General features: G+C 46.9%; 1 protein-coding gene across 2 annotated transcripts in view; it reads right to left on the bottom strand.

Annotated features, from left to right (window-relative positions):
• HUNK (hormonally up-regulated Neu-associated kinase) overlaps nt 1–13,325 on the bottom strand; it is a 103,244-nt gene extending 89,919 nt beyond the window's left edge. For both annotated transcript variants that reach the window (XM_058523009.1, XM_058523010.1), the window contains exon 1: nt 12,076–13,325. In XM_058523009.1, coding sequence (XP_058378992.1) covers nt 12,076–12,336 — 261 coding nt within the window. In that variant the 5' untranslated portion in view covers nt 12,337–13,325. The remainder of the gene's footprint in view (nt 1–12,075) is intronic.
• Between the last annotated feature and the right edge of the window lie 14,206 nt (nt 13,326–27,531).

The raw sequence follows: 27,531 nt of genomic DNA, 5'->3' as shown, positions 1-27,531 counted from the left end.
AGTTTTTTTTACTATTATTACTACATGTCAATGTTCAACTGAGAACTGAGTCACAGACCAGTTTCTCTAATTCAATTTTTAACCTGGGATAAAGAACGCACTTAGAAAGCCAGACTTCCACATCAGAGCAGCAGTCATTCCAACTAAAAACCAGATTACAGAAGAGATAACACTTATCTTGATCCATTTGGTTTCACCAAGGGAGGGCTCAGACACTATGTGAGAATATCCTGATCCTGGACTCCACAGCCAACGTGCCCTGAAGCCTCATCTCCATCTGGGCACATCCTCATTCCATTTGCTTCTGATGTCCCCTCTCAGCCCAACCGGGGCTTTTCCCCAGTCTAACTGCAGAGAGTCTACACAATAAGCAAGGCAAAGGCACCAGGTGTTCTGTTTGGTTTTCAATAAGTAATCTGTGTTGGTTCTTGTAGGAGGGTCGTCTAACACGGAGACCCTCAGGGACCGTTCAGTGTGCTTCATAAGACACGCACTTGCAGCTTCACCATGTGATTCAAACTCCTCTCTCTCCCCCAGAGATTTTTCTCCCTCCAGTGAAAAGGAAGGGACTAAAACTAAGACCGAAAGCTAAGCAGAGTTATTCAAAGGGGCTTCCAGTCTCCACTGCTTCCTTCCTGGAGGAAGTCTGCTACCGAAAAGTTATATGTTCATATTTATATTTAGCATAGTACTATATGATTTATATTTAATAGTATATATACACATAAATACATTTGTGTATATGTATATACATATATATTCATATATACATTTATGTGTGTATGGTATGTATACACACACACACACAGCTCAAGCTCTTCATCTCATAGTGAACTCATAAAAGATGGCGCACCAGTACCGCTGACCACACTTTGAGACTCTGAGTGCACCACGAACCTAGCATATTGGAGCAAAGCACCCTTCACCATCCAGGACCACACATGGAGGTCATCATCCACAAGAAGGATGCCAGTGACGCCCAGGGTTCTGGGCCTCAGTTTACTCAGCACTGACTCATGACCTGATTAGCTGCTCATTAATATTTTTATTTGAAAACCTTCATTGGGATTCCAAACACTCTGATGAAATGTTTTCTCGGGTGAATCTGGTTTTGCCATTGTCTGAGGAGTTTCCCAAAATGCAAGACTTTCAGTGCTAAACTCAAGAGAGTCCTGGGCACAGGGGACAGCTGGTCACCTTAATCCGCAAAATCGGGGCAACAGTACCTACCACAAAAGGCACTGCAAGGAATAAATTATGTTACGGGGCAATTATCTAGGAATAGCAGATGGTATGAGATCCATAAATGGTAATTATTATTATCTTTATCTGTATTACATCCTCGTGGTCAAAGCAAAGAGCAAGCATCTTCCTGTAGGTTTTTGGTGATTCCAGAGGTCATGAGATCCCTGTTCTGCTCCAGGTAGACAAAGGGAGTCTGAATTTCATCCTATCAACACTAAACAGAGAGAGCCAACTCCTTGAGGGCGGCTGCTATAGGTTCTGCTGCCTCCCTCCCTCAGTGCCACGCTCTGCGCTCAGTGGGCGCCCATCACTGCTGTCTACCCTCTTGTGTGTCCTGCACAGAGCTCTGGCAAACAGCAGGCAGTGACCGAGAGAGGCGCTTCATGGAACAAAAGTGTCTGAACAGAAGCAGAACGACGGCCAGACATCTCACCAAAAAGCCATGGGGCAGGGTGCAAGACAAGAACTCAAGCACGGGGTAAATAGACAGAAGTGATGCAAAGAGGGAGATGAGAATAAATCAAATGGCTCAGAGAACGGACAAGAGAAGCAAGCAGGACTGCTAAATATTTTGGCAGCAATCGGCCTTAGCAGACTGATACACTTATAAAAAAAATTATAGTCTAGGAGATAGATCCAAACCTCCATACATCTCCATGGGAAACATCCAAAAAAATGTATGTTTGCAAATAGCAACTTTGCCCATCTGCTGCAGTGTTGGTATATTTTCTCAGGAAAGAGCTGAGGGTCCCTTAACAGTTCCAAGACATTGCAAAATATTTGACTGCTTCTGGCTGGTCACCTGTCACTGATACCTAGGTGCCTTTCCTAACAAATCAGTGCAGAAGGCACAGCTGTTCCGGGGTTGGGATTTTTCCCAAAGAGTGCCAGCTGGACAACCTGTTCACTCTACTCATCACTCACACAGGCGTGCCCAGGAGCTGCAAGGAGGAAGAGAGACAGTGTTTTCAGAACCAATCCCTGCCAACTTGGACACTGTCATCCAGAAGGCTGTCCTCACGTCCTGGGAAGATCAGAGTATTCTTTGACCCATTCAAAAAATATTTACTGAACACATTCCCTGTACCAGGTACTATTCTAGGCATCAGGAATAGAGCAGTGGTCCCTTCTTCAAGAGGCTTACAGTCTAGTGGGGAGATGAAAAATAAACACATCGGGGCCAGCCCTAATGGGCTAGTGGTTAAGTTCGGCGCACTCCACTTCAGCGGCCTGAGTTTGGTTCCTGGGCACAGACCTACACCACTCATCTGTCAGTGGCCATGCTCTGTTGGCAGCTCACATACAAAAAGAGAAAGATTGGAAACAGATGTTAGCTCAGGGCGAATCTTCCGCAGCAAAAAAAACACATCAACACATGGGGTCACATGATGTTATGAGTTGAATTGTGTCCCCCCAAATTTATTATGTTTAAGTCCCTTTGGGCTGCTATAACAAAATACCATAGACTGGGCAGCTTGTAAACAGCAGAAATTTATTTCTCACAGTTCTGGAGGCTGGAAGTCCAAGATCAAGGCGCCAGCACATTTGGTTTCTGGTGAGAGTTCTCTTCCTGGTTCATAGACGCCATCCTCCTGCTGTGTCCTCACATGGCAGATGAAGCAAGGGAGGTTTCTGGGGTCTCTTTTATGAAACCACTAATCCCATGCATGAGGGCTCTGCTCTCCTGCCTAATCACCTCCCAAAGCCCCCACCTCCAAATACCATCACACTGGGGATGAGGTTTCAACATATGAACTTTGAGGGGACGTAAACATTCAGACTATAGCAAGTCCTAACCCGCAGAACCTCAGAACGTGACTGTATTTGGAGATATGGCCTTTCCAGAAGTTATCAAGTTAAAGTGAGGCCAGTAGGGTGGGCCCGAATCCAGTAAGTCCTGGTATCCTCAAAAAAAGGAGAGATGCAGATACGGAGACAGACACACAGAGGGAAGACGATGTGAGGAGACGCAGGGAGAAGATGGCCATCTACAAGCCAAGGAGACAGGCCTGGAACAGGCCCTTCCGTAATAGCCCTCGGAAAGAACCAACCTGCCGACACTGTGATTTTGGACTCTGGCCTCCAGAACTGCGTGACAGTAAAACTCTGCTGTTTAAGCCACTCAGCTTGTGATACTTTGTGACGGCAGCCCCAGTAAACTAATACAAGTGGTGAAGGGCGCTTTGAGGAAAGACAAAGCAGGGTAAGGGGGCAGAGGGTGACGGGGCAGGAGCATTTTACAGAGGGTCATCAGAGTGAGGCCATGCTGACCGCCATGACTCCCAACAGCAGGGCCCAGTTGTTCGCTCCACCAGCACATCCCCGAGGGCTTCTCGGGTAGACGAAGTATCCCAGAGGGTCCCGAGGCATAGTTTTACACATGTGCTTACACTTGACAACACACTTTATGTCCAAGTTAAGTGGCAGCTATTGCTCCTTAAAATTTTATTTCCCTTGATATTTCCCTTTCTCTTTCTTCCCAGCCACCCAGCATAAATTGTATCTATTGCCTTTCCCATGAAGAGAGGATGGAACATGGATCCAGAGTTACCCCAGCAAAGAGTCAAGGTTTTCCAAAGATCTGTCTCCAATCCATCATGCCCCTCCCCTGTGACCTTCCTGACACGGCAGGGGCAGAGGACCAGAAATCCGGCATGCCTAGCCCAAGGTCATGGTTGTAGAACCAGCCTGCCGAGCCTGAGCGCACTCTGCAACTTTTGCCCAATTAGCACAGGTGCTAACAAACCAAGGTGACCCAAATCCTCATCCCAATAATCCACAAACCTCCATTCAGACAGCAGAGCTGACAGGGGTGGGCAACGAAGCAGTGGCTCTTAACATTTTGGGAGTAAATAACTCCTTTTAGAATCTGATGAAAGTCATGGACATTTTCTCCAGGAATATAATTATAATTATAGTTTAGTAGAATCCAAGGAAATAACCACTGCAATGGCAAGAACCACCAAGAAACAAAGAATAAACAGGGAGCAGAGGAAGATAAAGGAGGCTGCAAAATACACCACTGAAAGAGGACTAATGTCCTTAATATATGAAAGTGCCTACAAATCAATAAGAAAAACACCAAAAACCCAAGAGAAAAATGGGGAATGGACACGAGAAATTAACAGAAATGAAATGCAAGTCGTTGTTGGACAAAAGAAAATATGCTCAACTCACTTGTAATAAACTATAAATAAAACAAGACACCATTTTTAATCTGCTAGATTGGCAAAGATCAAAAAGTTTGAGACTACCTTGTATTGACAAAGATGTGGAAAGATACCCACACACCAGGCTGATGTGAGTATAAACTGGGACAACCAATTTGAAGGCAATCTGGCAATATTTATCAACAGTTAAAACAGTCATGCTCTTTCACCTAAGACTATGAATTTATCCCTCATATATACTTGAAACACAAAATGACAAATGGGCACAGATATTTACTGCAGCGTAGTTTGGGAATAACAAAAAATTGTATGCAACCTAAACATCCATTCTTTAATTGTCCTTCATTCCTTAAGTAATGTCCATTGACTTAACCAACAAGGAATGGTTAAGTAAATATGGTACCTCCATACAATGAATACTATGCAGTAATTAAAAAGAATGGGGCGATTCTGTAGTAGTTTTGGGGAAGGATGTTCAAGACATATTGCTAAGTAAAAAAAGCAAGATACTGAACAGCATGTACAGTGTAAAAATATACCTTCCTATACCTATACATTTACAAATGTGTGCCTATAGAGCATCAGATGTATGTACACTCATACGCATATAGAGTCGCTCTGGAAGATACACAGAAAACCAGAAGCAGAGGTCGCCAGAGAGGAAGCAGTTGCTGAGACACACAGGTGAGAGGCAGAATTATCTCTTGCTATGGACCCTCTTGAAATCTTTGAATTTTAGGCCAAGTGTCTACATTACCTGTTCCAAAACTTAACCAAATGAATCTTAAAACACACAAAAATGATTAAAACCCAAAAAGAGCACAGTAACTAGAAATCACATAGCTAGGTAGGGCAGAGCCAACAAGGTGGAGGTGGGAAGAGGATGTTAAGAGATGGCTCTGAGGGGCTGGCCTCATGGCGTAGTGGTTAAATTCAGTGTGCTCCGCTTTGGCGGCCTGGGTGCGCGGGTTCGGTTCCTGGGCCTGGACCTACACCATGCTGTGGTGGCACCTACATACAAAATAGAGGAAGAGTGGCACAGATGTTAGCTCAGGGCTAATCTTCCTCAAGCAAAAAAAGGAAGATTGCCAACAGATGTTAGCTCAGAGTGAATCTTCCTCAGCAAAAAAAAAAGAGAGAGAGTGCGATGGCTCTGACCCGAGCCATCTTCTTGTCCACCTGAAGGTCCCGAATCGTTGCTCTATTGACAATAATGCAATTTCCCACAAGTCCTTCAGCAACTTTTCCCACAACTCAGGAGTGAGAGGGGAGGGGAGGTGTCTCCCAGGAAAGCACCACTGTCTCTGAATTAGGCACAAGGGTCGACAAGTTAGCCAAACTATGCTGACACAAAGTTCTCAAGAGAAAACACAGAGAACACATAAAATATACAGAACACATAAAAGTACCTTAAAAGTACCCACAAACACAACAGAGAGCCCCGAGAATTCTAACTGAAGAGAAACGTGAGACCAGAATATTTCCCAGCATGCTAAGAGTGTTTGGAATGGAGACTCCACTGGCTGCTCCCTCATCTCAGGCTGGGAGGGACCACGACTGGGTCAGTAAGGCGAGGCAGGAAAGCTGCCCACTTTCTTTACAGAACTGGCCTGGACTCGGGTTAAGACCCCCTGGGCGCTGGCACTCTCTCTCCCAGTAAGCAGTGGACACTGCGCCCCAGTGTCCAGATTCCACTTCAGGACTGAAGAACTTCCTCCCCCCTCTGCTGCTGCTGCTGGCTCTCAGCTGTGAGCTTGCCCCAGGAACTGTACTCAGCAAGAGTCCAAAGCCATGTCCCCTTCCCAGGGCAGCCCCATCCAAGGACAGGTCCACGCAGAGGTAGAAAGGCCCACTCCCCTCGCCTCAATTTGGACACCTCTGAAGGGCCATCTCAGCTCAGAGCCCACCATGGCATGGGCAATGCATTAGTTGAGACTGCACTGGAACCCAACTTCTCCCTCTGCCCCATGCTACTCTGCTCCACCCCTCCTCTCCCCTCCTCTTCCCTTCCCTTCCCTCCCCTCAAAGGTGTTGGTCCAGAGTATACTCCCTAAGACCACATTCGCCTCCTGCTCTATGCCTGCTTCCCAGGAAATCACCTTCAACACAATCCTAACAGTCTAGGAAGGTGTTGTGGGGTGAACTGTGTCCCACCAAAAGATACGTTCAAGTCCTAACCCCTGGTACCTGTGAACGTCACCTTATTGGAAACGGGGTCTTTGCAGATGTAATCAAGTTAAGATGAGGTCCTACTGGATTAGAGCCGACCCTAAATCCAATGACCGGTGTCCTCAAAAGGAGAGGGAGATTTGGAGCCAGGGGCGACACACAGAGGGATGACGGACATGTGTAGATGAGGCAGAGACCAAGAGTGCTGCAGCTATAAGCCAGGGAACACCAAGGATTGCCGACAACCACCAGAAGCTGGAAGAGGCAGGAAGGATTCCCCCCTAGAGCCTTCAGAGGGAGCACGGCCCTGCTGAGAGCTTGACTTCTGGCCTTCAGAGCTATGAGAGAATAAATTTCTGTTGATGTAAGCCACCCTATTTGTGATTATTTGCCCTAGCAATGGAGAAGAGAAGGTCAGAGGGCAAATGTACTCAAGGCATTCCTCCACTTAGTCAATGCAGGTGAGTATTTGGTTCTTACCTGGCCAGTGTCGTTGTGAGCATCTAATGAGAAAATGCATGGAAGACCCTGAATAAACCACAAAACACTATACCATTGAGCTGGTATTTATGATAAGGAGAAGCAATGGCTCTCTCAAGTTGTAGAGGTATCAGCCTACTCGGGTACTATTCAGGGCCCATGGTTCCCCTCTTTCCTGCTGGTCATCTTACCAGCCAGCATCAGAGAGCGTGAAATGCAATTCAGGTCAGCACTTGGAAGTGGTCAGAGCCCAGGGTGAGCGGAGGAAGAGGTTTCACCAGTTTGCTAAAATAAGGTTGGGGTTATCTATGGGTTTCAATTAGCCAAGAGAGCAGGTCACTCAGTTACCATGAATAATCGAGAGAGGGGTGTAGAGCCCAAGGTCAATGATACTTTGTGCCCAAACTACTTTCCCACGGAGGACACCCAGCCTGCCCATTGCTTCGGGGAGACACAGCCGCCACTCCCTACACCTCCTGGAAAGATCATCGCCAGGGTGAACGTCTGCCACGCTGCACTGAAACAGCCACGGCGTGCGGCATGCTCTCATTGAACCCAGCCTGTGCTGGTGAAAATTTAGGGTTGTACTCCTCTTCGTGGGCACCGTTCAGCACTGCTGTGCCGACTCAACGCACCCTTTGAAGTCTGTGGGACCTTCGAATCAGTGAACCCTAAGAACCCAGCCCTAGGTGCCAATTTCCATCACTCACAAGTGCTTCAAAAAGACGAGGCTGCGAAGGAAGTTCAAAAAGATCGTGCCCACAACTGCAGCGTGCAATCTCAGAAATTACAGGTGCTGCCTTGTCACACACAATACACTTAGCAGGTGCTTCTGCCAGACGCCTCCTTCTCGCCAAGAAATCCCTGCTGAGGATTAATGGGAATTTCCAGTTCTCTGAGCATCTCTTGCTCCTCAGAGCTATTACCCCCAAATTTCTTAGCACTTAAAAAAAAATACAGGATTTAGCACCTGTTTGTTTCAGCAATCCTTGCTAAAAACAGATCTGCCAAAAGACCACCTCTAAAATTAGTCATATTTCCTGCTCCAAAAAACATAGTAAATGGTATTTTTAGTAACTCCTTTACTCCAGGTATCTGGCACTGTCGTGCTCAAAGTCTAATTACCGCCAACTTACTAAGCAGGCAACTCTGATTTTTAGCCCAAAAATAGCTCCAACGAAAGCAATTATCAGGGTTTTTTTTCTTTTTAACCAAGAGTTAGAACAAGATATTTAAACATGTTAACCAATCATTTCATGCACCCAACTCTGTATCTTAGGGAGACTTAATCACAAAAGAAGGGAATTGAGGCATCAACTCTTTTCGCTTTTGCAGATTGTCTGCCTATGAAACCAGCTCTATTCCTGAGATATACCTGTTTTCTCTCTATGCCTTCCCAACTATATTTTATCAATTTTTTAAAAAATATAATAAAAACCTATTACGTGCCAAAGACTCTGCACTTCATAGGTACCAGGGGCAGCAAGCGCAACCTCTCCAGGTCTTTCAAAGTCATTACTCGATACTCCTGCTCAGCCACTCTGCTTTGTCTCAAAGCCACAGAGCATGATACTTTTCCAAATCTGATTCTGTGATTATTTTTCCTTGTCCAATCATCAACTCACCTTTAGTTAGACACTCTGCCCAACTGAGAACGTACCAATTAAGAATTTCACAGGACCAAGTGAACGAGTTATTTTTAAAGCCACATTAACAGAGACTGCATCCACTCCCAGCTAAGGGAGGACAAAATTAGGTCTTGCCCATTCCGTCTTTTCAAGCAGTAAAAGGGACATCTAGATTCAAATGACTTTCAAACAAACAGCTTCAGAGGAAAGGCAGGCAAAACACCATCCTGCTGGCAGTGGTGGAAAGAGAAGCTTCTTGATAAGATAGGATTGAAGCCTGAAACGAAAGACAAGAAAAAGTGGCTCCTTTTGTCATCTGGACTCAGACAGTGATTCCCGACAAGCCATGGAGGATTTCACCCAAATCTTTTTGGAAAGATGCACCAAGTCAAAACACAACACACACACACACACACACACACACCAAGTGTCCTTAACCAGCAATACTCTGGATCTTGGCATAAATCACCCAAAACAAAGTGCGTAGTTTGCAACTGCAACAGTGAAGCAGGCCAAATGTGTTACCCCTCTTCTCCCCTTTCTCCAACCCCCTTTCAACTTTTTCATGAACCGATTGCCGACCACAAGCTGCCCCAGATCCTTCCAGGCAGGGGGTGATGTGGGGGCATACATCTCTTTCTTACTACAGTATTCATGACTTAATTCCCCTCCTGCTATGGTCTGTGTCCTTTAAAAAATAAAAGAAATGAGAAAAGTGAAGTGCTTTACTAAAAAGTACGCACCCCCCAAAAGGGGGAAGTATTTGGCTGGGAGACCTCCCCGGGGCCACTCACATCCCCCACTATAGGGGACAATTCATTTCCCTTTTGCTCTGTCACCTCAAGGTCTCCCTTGCTCGGCTCACATGAGTAACCCCTCTCCAGGGGAAAATCCTCTTAACAGCTCACTTTTCAAAGAGACCACAATGCTGCAAACAGCGTGAGGTTGACCTGACCTTTGTTTTGGCCTTAGTAAGACAATTTCCAGAACTTGAACGGGATGGGGACTTACGAACTCAGCAATTCTTCCCAGGCAGAGTCATCATGCATACACAAACACACACACACATTTTAATCCCTACATCTGCCAAAACCCAAAACTATTAGTTAAGCATTAAAGGTACTGGCTTTGGGAGATAAAAGCTATGAACGACACCCATTGTTGCTTCAAAGCTGGCAATCAGGTGAACTAAGATCCAGATTTCTCACGATGCTGGCAGTCACCGGGCACTAGCTAGAGAAGAGCACACCAGAAAAATCTCCGGACCTCCTCTTCCACCCCGAGAACCACCGTCCTTAACTAGTGCCAATCAATTAATCCAGCGCAATAATTTTACATGCAATTAATAGTTGCTCCCATTGCTAAGATGAAGTGCGAGTTATCACTGAAGAAAGATAAGATGGGAGGGAAAGGGGTGTGAGCATCTAGGGGTGCAGGGGGCTCCTCATCTGGACCTCATTTGGGCAGGAACTCCCTCATTCCAGTAAGCCCTGTGGGCCCAGCACAGAGCTCCAGAACGCAGGCACCCGGCTAGGGACTGAGCTCTGAGTGCGTCCTGCGGCAGTCAGCCAAGGCTAACAGCCTTATGTTAGGGGGCAAAAACGCACCGGCGACGGGCAGAGTCACAACCCGGCACGGGAACGTCGAGGGAAGCCAGACGCCGCCGAGCGGCAGGGCCAGGGAGACGAATGTGCTCCTAATGTTGGCCATCATGCTGTCAGCATAAAGCCTCGTCCCTTTTTGCTGACTCTCAAGACGGAACATACACAATCAGATTGGATCCTACATATTTCGAATGAAAATCAAGTTATGCCATACGTGCCAACGGGAATTGACACAGGCGCACGGGAGCGAGCGCGCCGTAATTAGCGCCCCGACCCGACGCGTCAGTGGGACAGCCCTCTGCGAACCGAGGAGTCAAGTGTGCCGTGCTCCCTCTGGACTAGAACGAGATTGGAGGGTTTTTTCCGTCTTCTCTGAAGAGTTACTCAATTCAGTGAGTTCATCCCGAACACTCCCTTTTTGCATGAAAATGTTCAAGCAAGAGACACTTTTAAAACTACTCACTCTACCTCCCAAAACAAAGGGGCACCCCACCCAGAGCGGCTGTAGGAATACAGGACAAATGACAGAGGGATGGAGACCTGCACTCAAATGCACGGGGCTCCAGGACACAGTGGTGACCGAGGAGAGAGACTAAAGCTAGGTGAGGCTGAGGATGGGCGGGCAGGGCAAACTGCCCTGTAATCAGAGGGCCCCCAGCAGAGCATTCCCGGGAACTCCCACGCTGGGCGGAGGACCCCAGCTCAGAGCGTGGCAGGCGAGGCAGGAAGCCCTGTCCCTCTCATATTGATGGTGCTCCCTTGGTCAGTGGGCCATAAAAAGGGGCTACCACCCCGCCTGTGCTGAGCTACCCCCAGCCGGGGGTGGGGGGGGGGGAGCCTTGTGTCTGAGATGACCGTGAGCCTGGGGCGGCCCCAGTCTGAAGTAGCTCCAGGCTCCACAGCCCGACCGCCTGGGGTGGCCCATTTCTTCTCACAGATCTAAGTTACAACTTAGATCTTCCTGGGCCTCCCCTGGCAAGACTTCACGATCATCTAACTTCTCACAAGGCTGGAGAGGGTGCCCCTCCAGGTCTCTGGGGGTCTTCCTTTCCTTTCCCCTCCTCTACAAAAATTAAGAAGGCATCTCCCAACCTCTGAAGTCGGGGGGTACCTGCCACAGCAGGGTGATTACTGCAGCTTCCACCCAGGAAATGGAGGGGGGGATGGAGGGAAGGGGGCGGAAGGGGGGAAGGGGGGAGGATGAAAAAACCCTTCTCGGGCATGAAAACCTTTCCTAGCTACCCCAGTCCACAGGTGGAGACGAAAGTTCCTGGGGTCTCAGCCTTCCTCCACCTCCTCCCCAGAGCCCAGGAGTGGGGTCAGACTCTAAGCTCCCCCAAGGGCTGGCTAATACGCTCTCGCACCCTTAAGGGCCCACGCACTCCAGCGCGGGTTCCTGCCTCTCCACTCATCTGCGGCCCCCACCCTCTGCGAGAGCAAAGCCCCCCACCCCACCCCGCGCTGGTGTCCGCCAGGCGGCGCCCTTCCAAAAGCATACAGGCTGCGGGCGGCTTCGCGGGTAAACTAGCCGCCCCCCGGGGAAACTGACCCCAGACCGCCCCTTGGGAAAGGCCGAGAACCCGGCTGCGAGGGCCTGGGCGCGCGCTGGGCTCGGCTCCTCTTTCAACCCGAAAGGAAAAGCAGGCGGAGGGGGAGTGGGGCTCCCGGCCAGGACGATGCAGCCGGACTCCCAGTGCAGTGCTCTCCGTAGGGTCCCCGCTAACCGTTCCCGCCCGGATCTCCCGACCCCAGCCCGGGGGCCGGCGCCCGGCGGCTCACCTTCTCTCCGGTCAGCACGTGCAGCCCCTCGCGCACCTTGGCGAAGGAGCCCTCGCCCAGCTTCCTGCTGCCGATGAGGTAGTTGCCCACGCGCTTGTGGTGCTGGAAGTCGCGGAGCCGCTCGCGGGGCACGCCGCTCACCCAGGCCGGCAGGAAACTTCCCTCGCAGGCCGCCGCCGGCCTGGCCGCGTCCTCGGCGCCGCCGCCGCCCCCGGGCGCCACCGGCTCGCCCAGGAGCCCGTCCCCCGCCGCCGCCGGCATCGCGCTCGCCCGCCGCTCCGGCCCGGCTCCCGCGCTCGCGGCTCCTCCTCCGGCTCCCCGGCGCCCCCGGCTCCTCCTGCTGCCGCCCTGGGCCCGGCCCCGCCCGGCCCGCGCGCCTCCCGCGCCCCGGGCCGCCGCCAAGCGCCGCGCGCAGACAATAGCGGCCGCCCAGGCGACGGGATGCCGGGGACCCGCCCCCAAGAAGTTCTTCTTCAGAGGGTCGCCTGGGCCCCTTTCAGGACACCGGGACTCCGCCCCGGGTCCCGTCAGGCCGGCTGATGACGGTCGCCCCCCTCGGGTGTGCAGGGAGCCGCGCTGGCCGGAGAGGGGCGGCGGGGGGCGCGGTCCGGTGCCTGGGTGCCGGAGCCCGGGCGCCTCCGCAGCCTCCGCCCTCGCCGCCGCCGGCTGGCCCGCCCGGGCTCGGGTCCGGCTCGCTCGCTCCTAGCTGTGCGCCCGGCGGCCGCTCCCGCCCGAGAGCAGCGCGCGGCGGGCTGCAGGCGCCCTCTGGAAGGCAGCAGAAGAAAGCCCCATTCAGTTTGAATTTGCAGAAATTTAATCCGGTCGCGGGCGGCGGGAACAGATGCGAGCTCCACTCCGCAGCCTGTGCACTTTCAAATCCCTCGTAGCCCCTCCTTCCCCGCGCGCAACAGCCAAACTCGACCCTCGCTGGAGAGGGGAGGGTCCGGGAAGGGGAGCGGCGGAGTGGGCGGCGGAGTCACCTGAGCGCCAGACAGGGGGACCCCGCGCGGCCTCGGAGACGCGCGCTCCCGGGCCGCCCAAGTCGGGCCGCCTCCAGCTGAGCCTCTCGCCTGGATTCCGGGCTTGGGCTTTCTGGACCTTTCGGCGGTGAAATCGCTCACCAGCCGCACCCACCCGGGGCAGGAGGAAGGGAGGCGCTCCTGAACCCTGGATCTTGGGTTAGGTGCCCGGTGTCCAGCCCAGGGTCTGACCCACCGTAGGGCCCTCTAGACCCTGGGTGGACGGATAGATGGAGGGGTGGAAGGAAGGATGAGGAGGTGGTGGGGCGTCTGCCCGGGCTCGCACGCAGACCGGATTGCTGTGTTGGAGGAGGAGCAGCCGCAACAATAATAGTAGCAGCAGCAACGTAGGAACCAGGGCGTTTGCTGCCTCTGCCTGTATGTTTACACCTTCTTTGCTTCCCATTGAAATGATGCTGGTGATTGCTGGATGAGGTGGACCAGTGCTCCCTGCTCCTGGAGGCTTTTGTTCTGTGCGCGCCCCGTGCTCATCTCTCATAAACAAGAGGAGCTGTCCTGCCGACTCTGATCTTCTCCAGGATCCCCAACGTCTTCTCAAACCCAAAATCAGGAATCTCGTGAGGGAGAAGCTGGGGGGTAGGTAGACAGGGGGAGGCATTTACAAAATGCTACCTGTTGAGCAGCGAGAGAAAAGGCGCCAGCGTTTAACGCACCCTTAACCCCTGATATTACAACGTCAGAGTTGAAAGGGAGGATTAGGTCCTCACCAAGTTCCTTTCATTATTGACTCCTCGGTAAACAAGTATGGCATGATCCACATCGATGCTCTGAGATGGGGGGGGCGGGGAGAGGGCCTGTCATCAATCCAGTGTATTGGAGGCTCTCTGACCATCTGAAAAGTGACCTAGAGAAACGCCTATGTTAAATAGATCTCATTTTATATATGCTATAATCACCTACTCACGTTACAAGTCACCAACCTTGTTATGACTGAGCCTATGTTTTCTATCAGCCTTCTCATTGTTCCCATTTTCCAACATTAAAGATTCGCTTTCAAATATTTTTCTTGCTGTGCAAAGGGACTTCTTGCTGCCACTCCACCCCCACAATTTCTGCAAGACCAATCCAGTCTCTTTAGTGTCTGCGCTTCAATAATCAAATTTTAGGACAGTAACATGGGGGAGAGGGGGGCTGAATGCCCAGCACAGGGCCTGCAGGGTAAATGTTCAACAAATGTCTAATGAATGGGGAAGATGGAGCTCACTTTGGGGTCAAAACCATTCTAAACCTTCTTTCAGAAAAGGTTTTGGATTTTCCCAATGTTGTATTCACAGAGTACAACTTTTTAAAAATTCTAGGATACCAGCTGTCTATGAAAATTTAGAGGTCCCTTTATTATGATGTAAGGCAAATTTCAGAAACTGTTTGTCAAACTATCTTTATGGCCTTAAAAAAAAAAAAGTTAGCTTCAGGCACAAAAATGGTGGAAGACATTTACAATGAAACAGAGATTTTCTTTCCTTTTAATTATCCTCTCATGGTGGAGGTCAGGAAAAGGGTGAAGAAGAGAGAAAATCCAGCCCCATTAAATCTTTTTCAAGCCTGATGCCTGGGTCTGATTCAAGTTCACTACTAATTCCATCAGCTGGGATGGATGCCAAAGAGAAGTCCAAATCCTAGACTGGCCTGGGCTTAGCAACTGGTTTTTGAACTACAGGTCCTGTCTCTGAAATGACCTTGTTTAATAAGGAATAACCTCAGAAATTCCTTTATGGAAGACAAATTCGTACTCAAAACAACGTATTGGCCTCATATTAGAGATGCAGAAAACATCTGGTTGAAAAGCAGTGGTCCAGCATTGAAGATTCTCTACTAATTCTCCTAAACTACATTTCCGCTCCTCCTGTGGGGTCTCCCTGGGCACTAAATTTCATCTGTCTTCATCCAAGAAAGGGCTTCCTCACCTCTGCACCTCTGCCTATGGCCCCCCACCCCCAATCTGCTGCCTCTGACCCATTTCTATCTAGTACAGATATTCTCTTTCCCATGAAGCCCTCCTTGATCAATGAGCTACAAGAGGCTGATGACTTGACCACTCTTCTCTACTATATATCACTCATTTCATTTTATGTCCTGTATTACTTCCCACAAATGTCTTTCTTTTCTTTTAAACTCATTGAGAATAGGAGCTGTGTCTTATTTTATATTTTATTTGCCTTGGAGCACTAGCACAGTGCCTGAGACATGGTCATTGTTCAATAAATGTTCGTCAAATAAATGAATGAAAGTTTATGATTCTCCCGTGGGTGGAGTTTCATTGCTCCTGACAGCAAGACCCCATCTGTTCTGCAGCAGGACATTTCCAATAACTTTCTAAAGGTGTTTGCAGTTATATTGTCAGTTGCCTTTAGAGGTCAACAAATATAATTGTTTGTCTTGTCAAAATGGGCCATTCTCTAACTAGGATGAGTTAACTCTTTAAAAAACATTACCAATCACAGTGGGCTGGAAAGCTGCGAAAAGCTTTCTCGGTTGACTCGTACCAGCTGCTTCCTTCCTCCCCATCTCCTTCCCCATCTCCTGCCTCCATATGGCTGGGAGAGTGTCTGTGTGCTCCCACAGAATGCCAGCGAGGAGACTCAGCTGGAAGCAGTCAAAGACAATTAGAAATAATCAGGCTGGCATGGCCAGGAAATCAAAGCTGGCTAGAGGGGGTTAGGCTGGCAGAAGCTGGCTGGGGACTGGAGAAGGAACAGATAGCAAAGCAAACACAGCAGGCATGAATAAACTTTGCTGGAAGACATTCTGTGAACTCTACTCATTAATTCTCCCCAGACAAAGCTTCCAATAAATGAAAGGGGCAGGACTTAAATCCATGACCCCAGAGTTCATGTCCGCCGTTATTCTCTTCACAACACCCAGCTGTTGAGTGTGTGCCATGCCGAGGCTGAGGAAGGAGGGCCTCCTCAGTCATAATGACTGGTGTGTGAGGGCAGCCCAGCATGGTGCTGGAGAACAGGCTGTCTGCAACACCCTGCAATGTAGCATTTCCCTAAAAATGAATTGTGACGCATTATCTCTCTGTGCCTCAGTTTCCTGCATCTGTAAAACTGGGATATCAAAAAAGTGTGAGGACTAAATGAGATTATGCACATAAAGCTCTCAGCCAGTGCCTGCCACTTTATAAGCACTTGGTGAATTTTAGCTCTCACTCCATCAATACTGCCATCGTGATGACACTGAGAGAAGTCACTCAAGACTGCCACCAAATCCACAAACACAACTGTCCCTGTTAGTGAGGTTCCCTGATCGCCATCCTCTACCCCCACACCCTGTTCCATATTTCCCCACGCCATTCATCGGGAGCTGACAGAGAGTGCACATTGGTTTATTGGGTTTGCTGTCTCTCTCTCCCTCTAGAATTTAACATCCGTGAAGCAGGGACTTTGTCTCTATCCCAACTCCCGTGCACACCTGGTATATTACATTGCAGGTGCTCAGCCACTCCTGGGGAACCTCATCTCAGCTCCCAATCTGCCGTGTGTGAGAGGAAAGAGGCTCTGGGCTTCCTGTGGCGTGGCTCCTGGAGTGTGATGGAGTGTGGATGGCAGTACCAAGCCTGCCCGCCTGCGACCGCTTCCCAGCAGCACCGACCTGATGTTCAGGAAGAGAGAGGTGCATTCTTCAAACAAGATATTGATGGCTGCCCTCCAGGAGAGGGGGACTCTTATCATGGGTGTACCTCCATCAGTCCCCAAGAGCCAAATGTCATGGCTATTTCAGTAAGAAAAATGTATTCCCCACCCCTCAGCCACAGGGGAGCCCAGGGCTTCAGAATCCACATCTTGAAGCTTGGCCCCTTCCTCTAAATTCTAGATAGAGGCTATTGAGAAGGAATGCAAGTTAGAATATTATATAGGAAGAGGCCATCGCACATACTCCTCTGGACCATTTCTCCTTGCATGCATTTCTCACTTGGAGTGGCTTTTCCTCTTAAGTCAACACCAACCTCATCACCATGGCCTATGAGGCATCCCAACCTATGAGGGACCCACAGCCCCTCCCTTGTCCCTTCATTTCTCTGAGCTCAACTCCCCCTGTTCACTCCACCAGGCCACGCTGGCCTGCATGCTGCTCCCCACACATACATTATCACTTCCCGGAAATATGGTTCTCCCAAAAATCTGCGGAGCTGGCTCCCTCACCATCTTTGGGTCTTCTCTCAAATGTCACCCTCTCTGTGAGCCTGTCCGACCTCTTCATTTACGATACAAACTCCCCCCAGATGACCACCCCCCGGAACTCGCTATTCCCTTTCTCTGCTTTATTTTTCTTCATGGCATTTAAAGCCATGACACAAATTGTATATTTTCCTTATTTATTTTGTTTACTGTCTGTCTCCCTCCCTAGAATGGAGGCTCTATGAGGGCTGGGATTTTTTTTCAGTGCTCTACTCATGGTGCCCAGCACCTAGGAGGTACTCGACACAAATTTGTTGTGATGGAATGAATTTGTAATTCACAGGATCTCCCGTTGCAGAAGAGGGGACCATGATGAATGAGAAAAAAGAAACACAGCAAAACTGAATCCTGCTGGAGAAAGCATGCATCATACAGGCATATTTGAAAAAAATCAATATTCATGCCACAAAGATAAACCTCCATGACAAGCTCCACATTTGTATTACGGCAAGAGAGGAAAGGTTATTATTAGCACTAAGGCTTGAAATTTATGGCCTCCATTCACGGGTGCTAATGCCTGTCCATTTTTGCTAGGGACTGGGCAGAACCGGGCAGCATCAAGGGGTCTGCAGTGGGACCTGGAGAGTGAGCACACACAGTGGGGTAACTCAAAAATGAGACCCGTAAAAGGAAGAGCATTCTGGAACTGAGCCACTCGCCGGTCACAGGTCCAAGTGCTCAAGCAGACAGATCGTAGAAGCCTGCTCTGGACAGTCAGGTGGCCAGACGCAGAGGAGAAGAGGCTGGCGCCCCCTGCTGGTTGACTCGGCTCTGCTTTCCCTCCATAGCCCTAGAGGAGGCCAAGGAACCACACAGAACAGAAACCCGAACCTCCCTCACCAGCTGGCTCTGTGATCCTGAGCAGGGCACTCATCATCTCTGAACATCAGTTCTCTCCATCTGTAAAGGAAATAATTTCTGTCTGTCATTCCTAGGTCCCAGTACTGTTGCTAGGATAAAAGGAAGCAAATGTAACATGAATGTGTCACAAAAATACAAACTATCTTGGTTGTCTTAAGTCAATATGGAAAGTGTCTGGGACATAAACTAGAAAATGATGAATTTAAAATAAAAATGAAAAGTGAATGGTTGACAAGATGCGGTTGTTCAGAGCCTCTTCCTTTCAAGGCGGTGGCTTTCTGCTGAGCATTCACGTGGGTATAAATATCATCACACTCTGTACCCACTGCCATAGGTCCCTCACATGCCCCTATCTCAGACTTCCTTAATCCTGATCTTCCATTTCTTCTCCATCCAGGCCCTGATCAACCGACCAAGCCATTTGTTACTGCCAATGAGCCTCTGTGGGTGTAGGTAGATAGAGAGATACATAATCGATATTCTCCATCTGGACTCGGTGGAGGACCAGGTGCACCTCTGAAGCTCCACCGTTAGAAAGATTTCCCCTCACTGTTGTCTTTAAAGCCAATCCTGTGGACAGCTCTAGCAGAGTCACTGTCTATTTTTGGCTTGTATCCACATACACCATCCAAGAACCAAGCTCAAGCGTTTTCCCCCTCCCTCAGTGTGTTGTAAGAGATCCCCTTTCCAAATGTGCCATAGATGTGAGCTGATGGAGAGTGGCTGGTGCAACAGTAGAGGAGGTTATGGAGGTCTCGTTCACCTGCTTGTATAGCTTGCTTGGGCCCTCAGGTCCCGCTCACGTTCAGTCTCAGAGGCAGTACTTCTATCCGGCAGTGGATGCTCTGAGCCCACTGAGTTTTGTAACCTGATGAGTCTGACAGAATCCAGCCTATGATAAGCAGTTCTGGAGGTATGGTCACTTGGTGTCCCATGTCCAGATGCTCTATCTCTATCAGGGTCCAGCAGCAATGCACCAGAAGCTCTTTTCTAAAGAATGTAAAATTCTCCACTGCAGATGACGTGGCCTTGCTCCAGAACCCTAGGGGACTGTTTTATGATTCTCCCATTAGGACTTACTATAAATTCCACATGGTGGTCGTTTCCCACCACTGATATCTATAGTAACCTAAGGTCTGCTGACTCGTACAGGCTAAGCAGCAGGTACACTGGTACTGCCGCCTGGGTCTCCTCCAGAGCCTTCCCTCTGGGCCTTACTTACAGTTAGCAGCCTATCGTGTAACCCAGGTATGGAATATGCTACCTCCAGAAACTATAGGACCTACCAGCATTGTGCTTCCTTCTTTATGGTGGGAGATGCGAGATGTAATAATTGGTCCTTTACTTTGGAGGGCGTGTTCCAGCATGCCTCAGACCACTAGACTCCCACCACTGATGTGGCAGGCCTCTGGAACGTGGAGTTTATCTCCCATGATCTGGAGCCCATGTGTCTTACCAACACCTCCAGTACACTGGCTGCTTCTTGTTCATCCATTTGATTGGCACGAGGCATTGATATAGTGGGACAGGGGGATGTTTGGCAGGATGTCCAGCTGGTCCAGTTCTCTTTGAACTACATATGACAGAGGGCGGGAGAGTTAACATAGCCCCAGGGAAAACTGCAAATATTTACTATTGTCTGTTCTACGTGAATACAAATTGTTTCTTCTCCTTTCTTATAGTGATGGAAAAGAATGCATTCACCAGATCAAGGGTATACAAGTAGTACAAGGCATACCATGTACTAAAGGCTGCATTTATCTCTTTCAGTAAAATTCCACATTGAACACAATGGCACCGATTTGTGCTACATCGGTTGACTTCGCAGTGATCCATTTTCATTGTCCAGGATCCAGTGGTTTTCACAGGGGCCAGGCTGGTGAATTAAATGGAGACATGTTTGGGACTACCATATTTGCATCATTTAAATCCTTAAGGGGTGGAACCAATCTTTAGTATTCTTCTTGGGATGGGCAATTGTCTTTCAATTTTAGGGTCTTCCACTTGGCGGTCTCCACTACAGTATCTCTTACTCCACAGGCCAGATAATCGACGCAGTGGTTGTAGCAGGTACTAATACGTCCATTCCAATTATGCATTTGAAAACTGTAGAAACACCAATACCTGAGCCCATGGACCTGGCAGACCCACCGTGAGCTTGACCTAGGCCAAGACTCCATTTATCGTCTTGGCCCCAAGGCCCGTATTCTAACAGGAGGCCCATGATGAGGCTTTTGGTTTCTGGATATCAATTCAGACCTATGTTAATTATCTATTACCGTGTAACAAATTACCCTAAAACTTAGTGGCTTAAATCAGCAATAAATGTTCATTATCTTACAGAGTTTCTGCGGGTCAAGAGTTTGGGAGTGACGTACCGGGACGTTCTGGCTCACAGTTTCTCATAAGGTTGCAGTCAAGACGTGGGCTGAGGCTACGGTCAACTGAGTGCTTGACTGAGCTTCAAGATCCAGTTTCAAGATACATGACTGGGAAGTTCATGCTGGCTGTTGTCAGGAGGCCTCAGTTCCTTGCCTCCTGGACCTCTTGAAAGGTGGTTGGAGTATCCTCATGACAAGACAGTTGGCTTCCCCCAAATGCAGTGATTTTCCAGGCACGTGAAAAGATGTTCAACATCACTAACTATCAGGGAAATGCAAATCAAAACTACAATGAGATATCACCTCACGCCCGTCAGAAGGGTTATAATTAACAAGACAGGAAACAACATGTGTTGGAGAGGATGTGGAGAAAAGGGAACTCTCATACACTGCTGGTGGGAGTGCAGACTGGTGCAGCCACTGTGGAAAACAGTATGGAGATTCCTCAAAAAATCAAGGATAGAACTACCATATGATCCAGCTATCCCACTGCTGGGTATTTATCCGCAGAACTTGAAAACACCAATGCGTAAAGATACATGCATCCCTGTGTTCATTGCAACGTTATTCACAATAGCCAAGACTTGGAGGCAACCTAAGTGCCCATCAAGGGACAAATGGATAAAGAAGCTGTGGTATATATACACAATGGAATACTACTCAGCCATAAGAAACGATGAAATCCAGCCATTTGTGACAACAAGGATGGACATTGAGAATATTATGCAAAGTGAAATAAGTCAGAGGGAGAAGGTCAAATACCGTATGATCTCCCTCATTAAGTAGTAGATAATAACAACAATAAACAAACACATAGAGACAGAGATTGGATTGGTGGTTACCAGAGGGGAAGGGGGTAGGGAGGAGGGCGAAAGGGATAATTCAGCACATGTGTGTGGTGATGGGTTGTAATTAGTATTTGGGTGGTGAACATGATGTAATCTATGCAGAAATAGAAGTATAATGATGTACACCTGAAATTTATACAATGTTATAAACCAATGTTACTGCAATAAACAAAAAATTAAAAAAATAATAATAATGATAAACAAAATGCAGTGATTTTTAAGAGAGGGCAAGGCAGAAGCCTCAATATCTTTTTCCCCCCAATTTTATTGAGTTTTAATTGATAATTAAAAATTGTATATATTTAAGGGATATAAATTGATGATTCGATATATGTGTACATTGTAAAATATTCACCACAATCAAGTTAATTAACATGTCCATCACCTCACATAGTTACCTTTTGTGTGTGTGGTTGAGAACACATAAGATCTACCCTTTTAGCATATTTGAAGTATACAATACCATATTGTTAACTATAGTCACATTGTTGTACATTAGATCACCAGAACTTATTTATCTTGTATAACTGAAACTTTGTGACCCTTGACCAACATCTCCCCATATCCCCATCCCCCCAGTCTCAGGTAACCACCATTCTACTCTCTGTTTCTATGAGTTTGACAATTTTGCATTCCATATATAAATGAGAACATGCAGTATTTGTCTTTTTGCATTTGGCTTATTTCACTTAGCATAATTTCTTTGACGTTCATCCGTGTTGTCACAAATCGCCATATTTCTTTCTTGTTTACAGCTGAATAATAGTCCATTGTATATATACACCACATTTTCTTTATCTATTCATCCATGTACAGACATTTAGGTTGTTTCCATATCTTGGCTATTGTGAATACTGCTGAAATGAACATAGGGGTGCAACTATCTCTTCAAGATACTGATTTCATTTCCTTTAGATATATATCCAGAAAGGAATTGCTGGATCATACAGTAGTTCTATGTTTAATTTTTTGAGGAACCTCCATACTGTTTTCCACAGTGCCTATGCCAATTTACATTCCTACCAATACTGCGCAAGAGTTCTCTTTTCCCCACATCTTGGCCAAGGCTGTTATCTTTTTCTTTCTGATAATAGTCATTCTAACAGGTGTGAGGTGATATCTGATTGTGGTTTTGCTATGCATGTCTCTGATGATTACTGAAGTTAAACACCTTTTCATGCACCTATTGGCCATTTGCATATCTTCTTTTGAGAAATGTCTATTCAGGTCCTTTGCCCATTTTTTAATCAGGTTATCTGGTCATATGGTCACGTCGCTCCCTTATTCAGACCAGCACTTCACCAGCTGTGTGATGTTGTGACTTAACCCTAGCTCTTGGTCCCTTGGCCAGAAGGGGAGGTTGGACCAAGGTCTCTGCATCATCCCCCAGCAAGAGGGAGGTGCCAGGCCTCACCAGTGAGACGAGACTACAATAGCAAAGATAAGTGAGTCATCCAGTGTCAAGATGGACATGAAAAGGAAGAGAAATGTGAAAACTAATTGCTCCTTTTAGACCAAAAGCATAAAATTCAAAATACAAACCAATCTCAAAAGAGAATCGATAAGAATATGCACATTTAAGTTTATACAAACAAACCTAAACGCACAATAGCAAATTCAGAGTCCAGACTTGTACCAAAAATGTAATAAAAGATTTCAATAAGGTATACCTTAATTGAAGTCAAAATTATAACTCTTCGGTGATACAGTACACAATAAAAAGAAAATAGGCATAAAATAAAGCTTTGGTGACTGATCGATGGTGTGCATTCACCTCCAAGAGAATGCAGACGACTGCCAAGAAAGAAAAACCCAGGCACCAAGGTAAGAACAAAAACCTGATGGAAATACACTAAGAGGAACCACAGGAACCTTTTTTTTTTTTTTTTTTTTTTTTTTTTGCCATTTAATTCTCTGGAAAAAAGAAACTGAGGAGAAGATGTCGTTTACAAGTTGAGATAGTGGAGTATTTCTATTTCAATTTATTTAAAAATAATTGTCCATGAGTTTCCATGCTTTCTGGATTTTTAATTAAGAATAAAGATATCTTATAAATATTTTTCGCAATTTCTGCAAACTCTAAATAGGATCAGACAACTCTGATGTGGACCTGAGACTGTGTGCAGACTATGGAAACGTCTGGAATTCTTCTCAGGTGGCAGGAGACAGACTGAGTGGCAGGGTTTCATGGCATCATGAGTTATGAATATAAGTCATCATCAGCAAGGTATACTTTTTTCCCAAGGGTCTTCTGGACCCCCTAAAAATGAGAGGAAATAATACAGACACTCCTAAGTGTCCACTGTTAACCTTCAGAGCCCAGATGTCCCAGGAACCCTGCTGACCTCACCTCGCCAGGACACCTTGTTACAGATGCATAATCCTTGAATAATTCACCTCCCAAAGTCCAAACTGATACAAAGTACAAACACCTTGGTACAACAGAAATTTGCCTGGTCTAAAGAAAGGAAAAAGTTGCCTGAACTGTTGATGAACTTACGTGAGCTCATTTCACATCTGGAAAATTTTGTTTCTTAAAAAAAAAAGATCTTAAATCATTACTTATTTCATCTTTTAAACTCAATTTATACTCACTTCATGTGCAAGTATTCATCTTCTGCCCAGAGCCCAGAGAAGGAGCTAGGAGAAAGTGCCAGTATCCCTAAGGTACTGGGGGGGGATATGAGGAAGCAAGGTTTGAGCCCAGAGTCGCATACTCAAGACTTTAAAGCTGTGGCGAAACCAAGATGCAAACTATTTCAAGGAATTCCTCATGATGCTAAAGGTCACTTAACTGACACAGAGAGAGGACACGTTAAAAGGCAAGAACTTAGAGAGACATAGTCAGAAACCCCTACCGAACAGAGACCTCAATCCTGTTCATTAGGGGCTGGCATCGGTAATAGTGACAGTGTCACTGAAAACCAACCCTGCTATGGGAGAGTAATCTGCTGCTATAACACTACCAAAGAAAATTACCGTAGGGGTCAGCCCAGCGGCGCAAGTGGTTAACTGCGCGCGCGCTCTGCTGCAGCAGCCCGGGGTTCGCTGGTTCGGATCCCGGGCGCGCACCGACGCACCACTTGGAAAGCCATGCTGTGGCGGCACCCCATATAAAGTGGAGGAAGATGGGCACGGATGTTAGCTCAGGGCCAGTCTTCCTCAACAAAAAGAGGAGGATTGGCAGATGTTAGAGCTGATCTTCCTCACAAAAAAAAAGAAAAATTACCATAGATCATCGCAATAGATGCAGAAAAAGCATTTGACAAAAATCCACATCCATTCATGACAAAAACTCTCAACAAATGGGGTACAGAGGGAAAGCACCTCAACAAGGTAATGGCCGTAGATGACAAGCCTGCAGCTGATGTCATACTCAACGGTGGAAACCTGAAAGCCTTTCCTCTAAGATCAGGAACAAGACAAGGATCCCCACTCTCACCACTTTTATTAAACATAATACTGGGGGACATAGTAATAGCCAGAACAATAAGCAAGGAAAAGAAATGAAAGGCAAAAAACTTATACAGGAAGAAGTAAACTGTGTCTACTTGCAGATGACATGAGACTATATACAGAAAACCCTACAGACACCACCAAAAAACTGTTAGAACGAATAAACACATTCTGTAAATTTGCAGGATACAAAATCAATACACAAAAATCTGACACTACCAACAAACTATCCGAGAGAGACCTTAAGAAAACAATCGCATTTATAATTGCATCAAAAAAAATGAAATACTTAGGAATAAGTTTAACCAAGGAGGTGAAAGATTTGTACAGTCGTCCCCTCTTTTCTGCAGGAAATACATTCCAAGACCCCCACTGGATGCCTGAAACTGTGGAGAGTATTGAATCTTATATCTATATAACCCTATCTATACTGTCTTTTCCTACACAGACATACCTGGGATAAAGTTTAATGTATAAATTACGCACAATAAGAGATTAAGAAAAATAACTAATAATGAAATAGAACAATTATAACAATACAGGCATACTTTATTTTATTGCGCTTCACAGATATTGTGTTTTTTACAAATTGAAGGTTTCTGGTAGCCCTGATGGGCCAAGTCTATCAGTGCCATTTTTCCAAAAGCATTTACTCACTTTATGTTTCTGTGTCACATTTTGGTAATTCTCACAATATTTCAAAATTTTCATTGTTATTGTATTTGCTATGGTGATCTGCGATCAGTGACCTTTGATGTTACTGTTATAATTGTTTGCGGCACCACAAACTGCACCCCTATAAGACGAGAAACTTAATGGATAACTGTTGTGTGTGTTCTGACTGCTCCACCAACCAGCCGTTCCCCGTCTCTCTCCTACTCCTCGGGTGCCCTGCTCCCTCAGACACAACATTATTGAAATTAGGCCAATTAATAACCTTACAATGGCCTCTAAGTGTTCAAGTGAAAGGAAGAGTCTCATGTCTCTCAATTTAAATCAAAAGCCAGAAAAGATTAAGCTTAGTGAGGAAGGCATGTCGAAAGCTGAGATAGGCTGAAAGCGAGGGCTTTTGTGCCAAACAGTTAGCCAAAATATGAATGCAAAGGAAAAGCTCTTGAAGGAAATTAAAAGTGTGATTCCAGTGAACACATGAATGATAAGAAACCGAAACAGCTTCATGCTGATATGGAGAAAGTTTTAGCGGTCTGGATAGATGATCAAACCAGCCACAACATTCCCTTAAGCCAAAGCCAGGCCCTCACTCTCTTCAATTCTATGAAGGCCGGGAGAGGTGAGGAAGCTGGAGGAGAAAAGTTGGAAGCTAGCAGAGGTTGCTTCATGAGGTTTAAGGAGAGAAGCCGTCTCCATAATATAAAAGCACAAAGTGAAGCAGCAAGTGCTGATGAAGAAGCTACAGCAAGTTGTCCAGAAGATCCAGCTAAGATAATTAACGAGGGTGGCGACACTAAACAGCAGATTTTCAGTGTAGACAAGACAGATTTCTAGTGGAAGGAGATGCCATGTAGGACTTTCACAGCTAGAGAGGAGGAGTCAATGCCTGGCTTCAAGGTTTCAGAGGACAGGCTGACTCTCTTATTAGAGGCTAATATAGCTGGTGGCTTTAAGTTGAAGCCAATGTTTATTTATGATTCCAAAAATACTAAGACCCTTAAGAGTTATGCTAAATCTGCCCTGACCGTGGTCTATGAATGGAAAAACAAAGCCTGGATGATAGCACATCTGTTTACAACATGGCTTACTGAATATTTTAAACCCACTGTTGAGATCTACTGCTCAGAAAAAAGATTCCTTTCAAACTATTACTGCTCACTGACAATGCACCTGGTCACCCGAGAGCTCTGATGGAGATGTACAACAAGATGAATGTCGTTTTCATGCCTGCTAACACGACACCCATTCTGCAGCCCATAGATCAAGGAGTCACTTTGACTTTCAAGTCTTATTACTTAAGAAATACGTTTCATAAGACTATAGCTGCCATAGATAGTGATTCCTCTGATGGATCTGGGCAAAGTCATTTGAAAATCTTTTGGAAAGGATTCTCCATGCTAGATATCATTAAGAACATTCATGATTCATGGGAAGAAGTCAAAATACCAACATTAACAGGAGGTTGGAAGAAGTTGAGTCCAACTCTCATAGAAGACCTTGAGGGGTTCAGGGTTCAGTGGAGGAAGTAACTGCAGATGTGGTGGAAATAGCAAGAGAACTAGAATTAGAAGTGGAGCCTGACGATGTGACTGAATTGCTGCAATCTCATGATCAAACATTAACAGATGAGGAGTTGCTTCTTATGGATGAGCAAAGAAAGTGGTTTCTTGAGATGGAATCTACTCCTGGTGAAGATGCTGTGAAGATTGTTGAAATGACAACAAAGGACATAGAATATGACATAAACTTAGTTGATAAAGCAGTGGCAGGGCTTGAGAGGACTGACTCCAATTTTGAAAGAAGTTCTACAGTGGGTAAAATGCTATCAAACAGCATTGCATGCTACAGAGAAATTGTTCATGAAAAGAAGAGTCAATCAATGTGGCAAATTTCATTGTTGTCTTATTTTTAAACATTGCCACAGCCACCCCAACCTTCAGCAACCACCACCCTGACCAGTCAACAGCCATCAATACTGAGGCCAGATTCTCCACCAGCAAAATAATTACAACTTGGT

The sequence above is a fragment of the Diceros bicornis genome, chromosome 27 (genome assembly GCF_020826845.1).
Source record: "Diceros bicornis minor isolate mBicDic1 chromosome 27, mDicBic1.mat.cur, whole genome shotgun sequence".
Lineage (NCBI taxonomy): Eukaryota > Metazoa > Chordata > Mammalia > Perissodactyla > Rhinocerotidae > Diceros > Diceros bicornis.
The sequence above is the reverse complement of the archived record's forward strand: the minus strand, read 5'-3'. Positions and strand labels throughout refer to the sequence as shown.